Source organism: Oncorhynchus mykiss, chromosome 1 (assembly GCF_013265735.2).
Source record: "Oncorhynchus mykiss isolate Arlee chromosome 1, USDA_OmykA_1.1, whole genome shotgun sequence".
Lineage (NCBI taxonomy): Eukaryota > Metazoa > Chordata > Actinopteri > Salmoniformes > Salmonidae > Oncorhynchus > Oncorhynchus mykiss.
This window is the reverse complement of record NC_048565.1, coordinates 48,945,002-48,958,061: the sequence shown is the minus strand read 5'-3', so window position 1 is coordinate 48,958,061 and position 13,060 is coordinate 48,945,002. Positions and strand designations below refer to the sequence as shown.

Below are 13,060 nucleotides of genomic sequence, written 5' to 3'. Positions count from 1 at the left end.
TTAGTCCCTGATTGGTGAAGTGATGGTATATTTCATATGTACGTGCACACAAATCAAAATCAACTGTATGATGCTGCCGACAAGCTGCTGGTGCCGGAAGAAAAGATGGCGGATCATGAGGAGCAGTTATCTGATGAGGCGAAGGTAAGATGTCGTTTTTATCCACATTGGAGGATATATGATATCTTTAGGGTTTGTATGTGCATGCTTTGATTTAAGCTACTGTGTATAAGAGCTGGATAAACAAACCGCGATTATTGCTCGGCTAACGTTAGTCTAGCTGTTATTTTTAGCTCGGCAGCAGCTTTGCCCAACTTCCGCTCCTTTGCGAATCTCAAATGCAGACTCCTTGTACGGTCCTAGCTCTAAAATAGGAACCGTGCAGCATATAACACATTAATCAAAGTTAACCTCGCACCCTCCTAATCGAAAACATTGTAACAAACGTTGTGCTTTCATTTGTCTCTATCGTTTTGTGATCATGTCTTGAACTTCTCACGAATGAGCAGCTAACGTTAGCTAAGCTAGCAACCTACACCTCCTGTCAACGCTCTTTGCACAATCATTGCTGATAATGTGCTATTTACTGCCGTTTGTGTGTGACCGATATGATTAGTGTTGAATCTCTGATTTAAATATAGGTCCAACTGTCTAGCATGATGATCGCCAGAAGATAGCGACACTACCATTACGCTTGTTTACACTGAGCTGCACGGGGGTCGGAACGCAATCATGGTAATGGCAGAGATCCCATTAACGCATAAGTTCTGATAGCTAGGCTTGCTTCGCCCCCATGTTGGTGTAAGCAGGCTAGGTAGTGCTACGTATCAACACTCAATCCTAGGGGCTGGAAACTACACTAGAGTGAGCTTCAATTGGTCAATCACGACGAGACGTCGCAGAGTATTTGAATAAAGTTTGGTTTATTCCAACTTTGGTCTCACCCATGCTGCATTGCCCAATGCCCACTTTGCTCCCTTCATTGAAAACGAATGGGCTTCCTTTGTTTCATCGCCCTCAACATACTATGTTAATCTCCTGCGTTACATTAAGACACCTTGGAGCTGGCACGAGATATAGGTTGGGAAACATACCTCAATACAGGGGTGGGGTATTCCACTGTACTCCAAATGTTACCTTTAACCCCACTGCTCCACTGAGAAGCTTGAAATACTGCTAGCTAGCTGTTTACTCCCCACTTGAGAGATGCTGAATGTACAGAACCATAACTGCTTTTTTTGTGTATTTTATTAGGATCCCCATTAGCTGTTGCAAACGCAGCAGCTACTCTTCCTGGGGTCCACACAAAACATGACATAATACAGAACATTAATAGACAAGAACAGCTCAAGGACAGAGCTGCATAAATTTTTTTAAGGCACATGTAGCCTACATATCAATACATACGAACTATCTAGGTCAAATAGGTCAGTAGCTTAACACAGCCAGATACATAGTTGCGTACATGTCAACTTTTGAAATGCCAGTTTGTGCCGATGTACTCAAGTGAGGGCTGAACTTGACCAAAGTGTACCATGGAAAAGCCTAAGAGAGTGGTGCATTGGTTCCTCCTTCATAGCCCAGAGATGGCAAGAATATGGCGTAGCCTAATGGCATAGACGGCTTTCAGGTGTAGCCTACTGAATATACTAGGCCAATGCATGCCTTGTTCATTGAATTGGCTAGAGCAGATTGGCTGTTGACGGTTTGATAGGGGGAGTAAAGTGCAGCCTCACAGAGCCAGTATAGCGATCAATTTACAAACCTCCGAAATACCACAGCCCAGCCCCACTGCTGTCTGTCTGGTGTTGCCCTCCCACACGTACTTGACTACTCCGGTATCACTGTCTGCTCCACCCTGACTTTTAATGGCCGTTTTAAGCCTCAGCCATTTAACATGGCTTACGTTGAAACTATGAACAACTGGTGTTTGGGTGTTAGTCGTGTGGTCTGTGTAATCGGAGACTTTACTGGAGGAATGTTGTCAAGTTCTCTAATTCGCACCATAGTTACTGGCTGGACAAATAGCCACACAGAAAACACTTAATTTTTTATTGGCCTTCCCCATTTTGAAGTCTCATCATGATCTCTCTAGGTTAGGTCGAGTCCTATGTAACGTAGTTGATAACATTGCTGTAAGCTCACTCCACAGCTAGCTTGAAATGATGCCCATGGAGCCATCAAATCGATTGAGTGATACAAAAAGCTACCGATTGGAACATTGTCAAGGAGAGTGGTCACGTGTTGCGAATCACTGGTTTGAGCCCAGTATGGGGCAGTCGGACAGCAAAGGAAGCTAAGCTGTTAACCCCTTTTTCCTGCTATGAAAGTATCGGTCTGTTCCTGTTTCACTGTCAGCTGCTGTGTGACCATTGTGCACAAGGAGGGAGAGATGCATTCTGAGAATCACAAGCATATGACCCTTGCTCAATTGTAATTGTGGAAGAACATGCAGTTAACTGCTGTTCTAGTTACAGAAAGCTGTGACTCTTCTCTCTGTATGTATTTCTCACTTCTTAAACCCCTTAAGGTCGATATCCACACCAATTAAATTAGCATAATCCAAAAATTTGCATAAACATTTAAACTGTTGTTTTTTTGCATTGGATTCATCGCAGTCCACCAGAGCATTTGAGCGGAGTTGAGCAGTTGGAAAATCCTGCTCATGGAGTGGCGCTTCCTACTGCTCCGCTAAAAATCGCTCTGTGCTCACAGGAAAAAAACTGCTGCTCCAAATCCGCCCCATTCATTAAAATCACAGTTTAACCAACACCCACCTATTTTGTTTGACTACCTGGACCGACCATTTAGGTTTTATAGTATTGAAATCAAAACGTGTGAATTTGAATAAAACTATTTGAATTAACATGAAAAGGTGAATGTAAGAAGCGCATATTTCAAATAGGCTACATGTCATATTAAACAGCATATAAACACTCTAAATAGGTCATGAGCCAGACAGGGAGCCGAAGAAGGAATAAACATGAATTATTTAGGCTATATTCCTTCAAGGCTATAGCCTACAAAGAAATACATTGAAGCATTTGCGTGTGTGACACAATAGGCTGGTAGGGACATAAAGCGCTCAGCATTTAAAAAACATTTAGTTGAACTAAATCATTATAGTCTATAACTTGCGCATATAGGCTGTGACTTATTTTAAAATAAATACAAATTCAACAAAAAATGGCTTAGTGCCTTTTTGTATTCTTTTTTAAATTTTTAGCCACTCTGTGGCTTCAGGTTCATGCAGTGGTGCCTGGAGAGTAGGTCAGCAGCGGAGAATACGCTCCACACACATGCAGAGCCACTGGGGAGGCTAAACACCCTTTTGGCCATTCTTGCCAGGCTGGGCAGAGTTTATTTTTCTATAATAAAAAAATGATATGTATGTATGTATGTATGTATGTATGTATATGTATATGTATATGTGTGTGTTTTTAGGCAAAATAACCCAATCAAAACGTAAAACTCCTTGAATGTGGGAATGTTCCAGGCCTATTGGGCCCAAATTAATGATGGCCTATTTGTATACATTGGGGCGGCAGGGTAGCCTAGTGGTTAGAGCGTTGGACTAGTAACCGGAAGGTTGCAAGTTCAAATCCCTGAGCTGACAAGGTACAAATCTGTCGTTCTGCCCCTGAACAGGCAGTTAACCCACTGTTCCTAGGCCGTCATTGTAAATAAGAATTTGTTCTTAACTGACTTGCCTAGTTAAATAAAGGTAAAATAAAAAATAAATAAAATACATCATGAAAACCAAAATGAACGATGTTTAAGAGATCAGATTTTTTGTTCGCAAATACTTTGCTAAAATGACACACTTAGTTATCTACCCACCTCATCCCTTTTCGCATGTGCTTGTAGTGTGTACACCATCATGCTTTCGGGATATGTCTTTGCAGATTCCACAATGATTATTTAGTTGTGGACACGACATCACTGCACTCCCTCTAAGTCACCTTGATTTAGCACCTGTGTGTTTTATCAGTTTCTTTATGAAAATATTTAGCAAACTCCATGACAATAGCTAAAGCAAGTGTCGATAGCGGCACACAAGTAGACTACAAGTGCATGCTGGGCCGGGCATGCCCTGAGCTCATGAAGTGAGCGCTACTGGAGTGAAATTGGAGCGGGCGAGAAGGTTGACGCTCCAGCCTTTGGGAGTCTCTCACCGCGTTCCAGTCAAATTGGGCACGCTCAGCTCCTTGCTCCGCTTACATGCTCTGCAGTCCACTTATGTTGCACTTTCGCATCTCAAATCAATCAAATGTGTGTATCTATTAAGCCCTTTTTACATCAGCCGATGTCACAAAGTGCTAGACAGAAACCCAGCCTAAAACCCCAAACAGAAAGCAATGCAGATGTAGAAGCACGGTGGCTAGGAAAAACTCCCTAGAAAGGCAGGAACCTAGGAAGAAACCTAGAGGAACCAGGCTATGAGGGGTGGCCAGTCCTCTTCTGGCTGTGCCGGGAGGAGATTATAACAGTACATGGCCAAGATGTTCAAATGTTTTTCATAGCCGATGCTTTTCATAGACGATCATTCAGAGTTAGAAACAGCAGGTGCGGTAGAGAGTGAGTCATAAACAGCACATTCGGTGAACAGGTCAGGGTTCCACAGGCAGAACAGTTGAAACTGGAGCAGCAGCACGACCAGGTGGACTGGGGACAACAAGGAGTCATCAGGCATGGTCCTAGGGCTCAGGTCACCGGATAAGACAGGAGAAATTCTCCAGATATAACAGACTGACCCTAGCCCCCCGACACAAACTATTACAGCATAAATACTGGAGGCTAAGACAGGAGGGGTCGGGAGACACTGTGGCCCCGTCTGGCGACACCCCCGGACAGGGCCAACCAGGCAGGGTATAACCCCACCCACTTTGCCAAAGCACAGCCCCCACACCACTAGAGGAATATCTTCAAACCACCAACTTATTACCCTGAGACGAGGCCGAGTATAGCTCACTGACATCTCCCACACGGCACGAACCCGAGGGGCGTGCCAACCCAGACAGGAAGATTATGTCTGTGACTCAACCCAGTTTAGTGGCACACCCCTCGTAGGGGTGGCATGGAAGAGCACCAGTAAGCCAGTGACTCAGCCCCCGTAATAGGGTTAGAGGCAGAGAATCCCAGTGGAGAGAGGGGAACCGGCCAGGCAGAGGCAGCAAGGACGGTTCATCACTTCAGTGCCTTTCCGTTCACCTTCACATCCCTGGGCCAGACTACTCTCAATCATAGGACCTTCTGAAGAGGTGAGTCTTCAGTAAAGACTTAAAGGTTGAGACCGAGTCTGCGTCTCTCACATGGATCGGCAGACAGTTCCATAAAAATGGAGCTCTATAGGAGAAAGCCCTGCCTCCGCCTGTTTGTTTAGAAATTCTAGGGACAATGAGGCTTGCATCTTGTGACCGTAGCCTACGTGTAGGAATGTACGGCAGGACCAAATTGTAAAAAGGGGTAGGAGCAAGGCCATGTGATGTTTTTTTTTCGTCTGTAGGGTCCGAACTGTTTGGTCTACACACTAATATGTGACTCGTTTCAAGAAACTAGGCATATGTCGCACGTCACTATTTCACAGGAGAGGCATTTGAACATAAACATTAGATTTTTTAAATTCAATGTGTTTTTTTTTTGTCAGAAATGCCTTCTGGAACATGTGAACTTTCATGTGCCTTAAAAAGATGAGGCCTGTAATTTTCATCATAGGTACACTTCAACTATGACAGACAAAATGAGAAAAAAAATCCAGAAAATCACATTGTCGGATTTATAATGAATTTATTTGCAAATTATGGTGGAAAATAAGTATTTGGTCACCTACAAACAAGCAAGATTTCTGGCTCTCACAGACCTGTAACTTCTTCTTTAAGAGCCTCCACTCGTTACCTGTATTAATGGCACCTGTTTGAACTTGTTATCAGGATAAAAGACACCTGTCCACAACCTCACAGTCACACTCCAAACTCCAAACTTGACACTCCAAAGAGCTGTCAAAGGACACCAGAAACAAAATTGTAGACCTGCAGCAGGCTGGGAAGACTGAATCTGCAATAGGTAAGCAGCTTGGTTTGAAGAAATCAACTGGGAGCAATTATTATGAAATGGAAGACATACAAGACCACTGATAATCTCCCTCGATCTGGAGCTCAACGCAAGATCTCACCCCGTGGGGTCAAAATGATCACAAGAACGGTGAGCAGAACTACACGGGGGGACCTAGTGAATGACCTGCAGAGAGCTGGGACCAAAGTAACAAAGCCTACCATCAGTAACACACTACGCCGCCAGGGACTCAAATCCTGCAGTGCCAGACGTGTCCCCCTGCTTAAGCCAGTACATGTCCAGGCCCGTCTGAAGTTTGCTAGAGAGCATTTGGATGATCCAGAAGAAGATTGGGAGAATGTCAGATGAAACCAAAATATAACTTTTTGGTAAAAACTCAACTCGTCATGTTTGGAGGACAAAGAATGCTGAGTTGCATTCAAAGAACACTATACCTACTATGAAGCATGGAGTTGGAAACATCATGCTTTGGGGCTGTTTTTCTGCAAAGGGACCAGGACGACTGATCCGTGTAAAGGAAAGAATGAATGGGGCCATGTATCATGAGATTTTGAGTGAAAACCTCCTTCCATCAGCAAGGGCATTGAAGATGAAACGTGGCTGGGTCTTTCAGCATGACAATGATCCCAAACACACCGCCCGGGCAACGAAGGAGTGGCTTCATAAGAAGCATTTCAAGGTCCTGGAGTGGCCTAGCCAGTCTCCAGATCTCAATCCCATATAAAATCTTTGGAGGGAGTTGAAAATCCGTGTTGCCCAGCAACAGCCCCAAAACATCACTGCTCTAGAGAAGCTCTGCATTGAGGAATGGGCCAAAATATCAGCAACAGTGTGTGAGAACCTTGTGAAGACTTACAGAAAACCTCTGTCATTGCCAACAAAGGGTATATAACAAAGTATTGAGAAACTTTTGTTATTGACCAAATACTTATTTTACACCATAATTTGCAAATAAATTCATTTAAAAATCCTACAATGTGATTTTCTGGATTTTTTTTTTCTCATTTTGTCTGTCATAGTTGAAGTGTACCTATGATAAATTACAGGCCTCATCTTTTTAATTGGGAGAACTTGCACAATTGGTGGCTGACTAAATATGTGTGTGTGTGTGTCCAAAATGTACATTTATTTGGCGCGTTTGATCCAGAAACTTGCGCAACGTGACTACAAAATATCTCAAAAGTTACGTGTAAACTTTGCCAAAACATTTCAAACTACTTTTGTAATACAACTTTAGGTATTTTTTTAAACCTAAATAATCGATAAAATTGAAGACGGGATGATCTGTGTTCAATACAGGAGGAAAACAAACTGTAGCTAGCTTTCTGGTCACGCACCTCTATCTAACAGTACACTTCAAGTTACCCTCGTTCAAGATGGCCGTACTTCATTACACAAAGGAAAAACCTCAACCAATTTCTAAAGACGGTTGACATCCAGTGGAAGCGATAAGAACTGCAAAGAAGGTCCCTTAGAAATCTGGATTCCCAATGAAAACCCATTGAAAAGAATGACCTCAAAAAACAACATCTGATGGTTTGTCCTCAGGGTTTCGCGTGCGAAATAAGTTATCTTATACTCAGACATGATTCAAACAGTTTTAGAAACGTAAGAGTGTTTTCTATCCAAATCTACTAATAATATGCATATCTTATCTTCTGGGGATGAGTAGCAGGCAGTTGAATTTGGGCATGCATTTAATCCGGATGTGAAAATACTGCCCCCTGTCACCAAGAAGTTAACAACAAACTTGCATGCCTTCTGTAAATAGCAATGGAGAAAGTCAGGAACCTTCCTGCTAGCTATGATTGGCTGAGATGATGGGCTGGACATGCTGAGAGATGAGTTCAGATTGGTTTGCCATGTAGCATGCTTCTGTCTATAACATGAGCTGCTCAGTATGTGTAGGTAATCCTTTCTAATGCAGCTTTTTTTGAACAATCTCACAAACTGCAAAAAAAAAAATGCTGTTTGCATTGCTAGTTATAGCCTAATGTTAGCTAGCTAACATTGAACCTAGTTGGTTAGCTTTAGCTACCTGCAGTTTCATGCATTGTAGTAACGTTATGAGTTGTGATTTTGGTTCATTGTTCATTGTAAACAAAAGACTCCACTATGCAAGTAACCATTTCGCTGTACCGTTTACACCTTCTGTCTCCTGTACATGTCACAAATGCATTTAGATACACTATATAAAATATTATGTTTACCAGAGAAGGTAATGTGAAGAACAGCATGACCTGCACCAAAGTCAAATTAGGATATAATGTTAGGCCAATGAGACCGTGTCCAAGTTCTAAAATTCTCCAGTAGAACGCCCTGCTTTTATTTCGTAACACTCACAATTGTCAGCTATTTTCTGTAATTAGCTCGCCGTTAATTATTTTCCTGTAATAATGAGTACTAATTAGCTAAAGTTAAGATGTTGTCAGCTATGATATAGTTATTGTTAGAACTAACAAGCTAGAAATTAACCAAAACGTTGCTTGGTTTGCTAAATTTAAATATACTAAATTCATTTTTAAACAGATGGGTTTATTTGTGTTAAAATACACCAGTTATACTATTTTGGACCACCAGGCTGTTGATGTCATGCAGCCTGTCGTTTTTGTGTTATACTTTTTCATAACTAGAAGTTTAATGTCGGACAACAATAGAATGTTCATGATGTCACTGCGACAACTGTCTGCAGACATGTCGATAGACGTAGTATAACCCTTTTAGTCTTGAAATGTTTGGTTGTTTAGTACACTACTCACTCTGTTTAGCACATGGCCTCACATGTGAATCCTTAAAGAGATGGGTGGGGCTTAAGAAGGTATGAACTATGCTGAATGGGTATAGACAAAGAAAAGCTCTCCAGTAGGTGAACCAAAATATTCAAGGGCCATTTTCTCAAAGTTGGGTTACAAGTTTATCAACTTTCAAAGCAGAATTACTTTCCCGTTGTTCCTCAACTGTAGTACAATTTCTAGCTCAGTCTCTATTTTTACCCAATGTAAAAAAAAAACATTGGTCACAAATGAGACTCGAACAAACACATACAGTACCAGTCAAAAGTTTGGAGAACTACTCATTCAAGGTTTTTCTTTATTTTAACTTTTTTCTACATTGTAGAAAATAGTGAAGATGTCAGAACTATGAAATAACACATATGGAATCAAGTAGTAGAGGTCGAGCGGCATGGGCGATTTAATTAGGGGCGCTTTCATAAAAATTGTTAGTTGGCATTTTTGGACGCCGATTACATTGCACTCCAAAAGGAGACTGCGTGGCAGGCTGACCACCTGTTACGCGAGTGCAGCAAGGATCCAAAGTAAGTTGCTAGCTAGCATTAAACTTATCTCATAAAAAACAATGAATCTTAACATAATCACTAGTTAACTACACATGGTCGACGATATTACTAATTTAACTAGCTTGTCCTGCGTTGCAAATAATCATTGCTGTGCCTGTTTATCATCAAATCACAGCCTACTTCACCAAACGGGTGATGATTTAACAAGTGCGTTTGCGATAAAAGCATTGTCGTTGCACCAATGTACCTAACCATAAACATCAATGCCAAGCTTAAAATCAATACACAAGTATATTTTTTAAAACTTGCATATTTAGTTAAAAGAAATTCATGCTACCAGGCAATATTAACTAGGGAAATTGTGTCACTTATCTTGCGTTCTGTGCAAGCAGAGTCGGGGTGTATGCAGCAGTTTGGGCCGCCTGGCTCGTTGCGAACTGTGTGAAGACCATTTCTTCCTAACAAAAACCGTAATTAATTTGCCTGAATTTTTACATGATTATGACATAACATTGAAGGTTGTACAATGTAACTGCAATATTTACACTATGGATGCCACCCATTCGATAAAATACGGAACGGTTCCGTATTTCACTAAAATAATAAATGTTTTGTTTTCGAAATGATAGGTTCCGGATTTGACCATATTAATGAACTAAGGCTTGTATTTCTGTATGTTTTATTATAATTAAGTCTGATTTGATAGAGTAGTCTGACTGCGCGGTGGTGGGCAGCAGCATTCATTCAAAAAGCACTTTGCTGCGTTTTATCGGCAGCTCTTCGCAATGCTTGAAGGACAGCGCTGTTTATGACTTCAAGCCTATCAACTCTCTAGGCTGGCAATACTATATGAAATACAAATGGTATAGAGAGAAATAGTCCTATAATAACTACAACCTAAAACTTCTTAACTGGGAATATTGAAGACTCATGTTAAAAGGAACCACCAGCTTTCATATGTTCTCATGTTCTGAGCAAGGAACTTGAAAGGTTAGCTTTCTTACATGGCACATATTGCACTTTTACTTTCTTCTCCAACACTTTTTGTTTTTGCATTATTTAAACCAAATTGAACATGTTTCATTATGAGACTAAATTGATTTTATTGATATTAAGTTCAAATAAGTGTTCATTCAGTATTGTTGTAATTGTCATTTATATATTTATTTATTTAATCTGTATCGGCTTTTTTTGATCCTCCAATAATCGTTATCGCCGTTGAAAAATCCTAATCGGTCGATCTCTATCATGTAGTAACCAATAAGGTGTTAAACAAATCAAAATATACAGTTGAAGTTTACATACACCTTAGCTAAATACATTAACTCAGTTTTTCACAATTCCAGAGATTTAATCCTAGTAAAAATTCCCTGTCTTAGGTCAGTTAGGATCACCACTTTATTTTAAGAATGTGAAATGTCAGAATAATAGTAGAATGATTTCAGCTTTTATTTCTTTCATCACATTCCCAGTGTATCAGAAGTTTACATACACTCAATTGGTATTTGGTAGCATTGTCTTTAAATTGTCTAACTTGAGTCAAACGTTTTGGGTACACTTCCACAAGCTTCCCACAATAAGTTGGGTGAATTTTGGCCCATTTCCTCCTGACCGAGCTGGTGTAACTGTCAGGTTTGTAGGCCTCCTTGCTCGCATGCACTTTTTCAGTTCTGCCCACACATTTTCTATAGGATTGAGGTCAGGGCTTTGTGATGGCACTCCAATACCTTGACTTTGTTGTCCTTTGGTCATTGTCCATTTGGAAGACCCATTTGCAACCAAGCTTTAACTTCCTGACTCAAGTTAGACAATTTAAAGACAATGCTACAATATATCCACATAGTTTTCCTCCTCATGATGCCATCAATTTTGTGAAGTGCACCCGTCCCTCCTGCAGCAAAGCACCCCCCACAACATGATACTTCCACCCCCGTGCTTCACAGTTGGGATGGTGGTGTTCGACTTGCAAGCCTCCCAATTTTTCCTCCAAACATAATGTTGGTCATTATGGCCAAACACTTCTATTTTGTTTCATCAGACCAATTTCACCAAAAAGTATGATCTTTGTCCCCATGTGCATTTGCAAACCGTAGTCTGGCTTTTTTAATGTCGGTTTTGGAGCAGTGGCTGCTTCCTTGCTGAGCGACCTTTCAGGTTATGTCGATATAGGACTCCTTTTATTGTGGATATAGATACTTTTGCACCTGTTTCCTCCAGCGTCTTCACAAGGTCCTTTGCTATTGTTCTGGGATTGATTTGCATTTTTCACACAAGTAAATTCATCTCTAGGATACAGAACGCGTGTCCTTCAGAATGCAGTATGATGGCTGCGTGGTCCCATGGTGTTTATACTTGTGTACTATTGTTTGTACACATGAACGTGGTACCTAAAGTCATTTAGAAATTGCTCCCAATGATGAACCAGATTTGTGGAGTTCTACACATTTTTTTTGTCTTGGCTGATTTCTTTCTTTTTTTTTACCATGATGTCACGCAGAGGCACTGAGTTTGAAGGTAGGCCTTGATATACATCCACAGGTACACCTCCAATTGACTCAAATTATGTCAATTAGCCTAACAGAAGCTTCTAAAGCCATCATTTTCTGGAGTTTTCCATGCTGTTTTTTTCTTTTTTCCCACTTTTTTTTCCTTTTGAATTTTACCCCTTTTTCTCCCCAATTTCATGGTATCCAATTGTTTTTTAGTAGCTACTATCTTGTCTCATCGCTACAACTCCCAACTCTACAACTCTCGGTAGAGACGAAGGTTGAAAGTCATGCGTCCTCCGATACACAACCCAACCAAGCCACACTGCTTCTTAACACAGCGCGCATCCAACCCGGAAGCCAGCCACACCAATGTGTCGGAGGAAACACCGTGCAACCTTGGTTAGTGCGCACTGCCGGTTACGACAGAGCCTGGGCGCGAACCCAGAGTCTCTGATGGCACAGCTGGCGCTGCAGTACAGCGCCCTTAACTGTGCCACCCGGGAGGCCACCATGCTGTTTAAAGGCACAGACTTGGTGTATGTAGACTTCTGACCCACTGGAATTAATCTCTGTAAAAAACTAATATTTTGTTAACGAGAAATGTGTGGAGTGGTTGAAAAACGAGTTTTAATGTCCCCATGCTAAGTGTATGTAAACTTCCGACTTCAACTGTATTTTAGATTCTTCAAAGTAGCAACCCTCTGACAGTTTTGCACACTCTTGGCATTCTCTCAACCAGCGTCACCTGGAATGCTTTTCCAACAGTCTTGAAGAAGTTCCCACATATGATGAGCACTTGTTGGCTGCTTTTCCTTCACTCTGCGGTCCAACTCATCCCGAGTTGGTTTGAGGTCGGTGATTGTGGAGGCCAGGTCATCTGATGCGGCACTCCGTCACACTCCTACATGGTCAAATAGCCCTTACACAGCCTAGCGGTGTGTTGGATCATTGTGCTGTTGAAAACCAAATGATAGTCCCATTAAGCACAATCCAGATTGGATGGCGTAATGCTGCAGAATGCTGTGGTAGCTTTGCAGGTAATGTGTGCCTTGAATTCTGGTGTCACCAGCAAAGCACCATCAGGCAACATCCTCCATGCTTCATGGTGGGAACCACACATGCCGAGATCATCCGTTCACCTACTCTGCGGCTCACAAATACATGGCAGTTGGATCCAAAAATCTCATTTGTATTCATCAGA

At 41.6% G+C, this 13,060-nt stretch overlaps 1 protein-coding gene across 1 annotated transcript in view; it reads left to right on the top strand.

Annotated features, from left to right (window-relative positions):
* The window catches only part of LOC110524359 (F-actin-capping protein subunit alpha-2), a 56,460-nt gene continuing 43,400 nt past the window's right edge, over positions 1-13,060 (top strand). Inside the window, exon 1 of the mRNA XM_036979340.1 lies at positions 1-144. Coding sequence (XP_036835235.1) covers positions 37-144 — 108 coding nt within the window. The 5' untranslated portion in view covers positions 1-36. The remainder of the gene's footprint in view (positions 145-13,060) is intronic.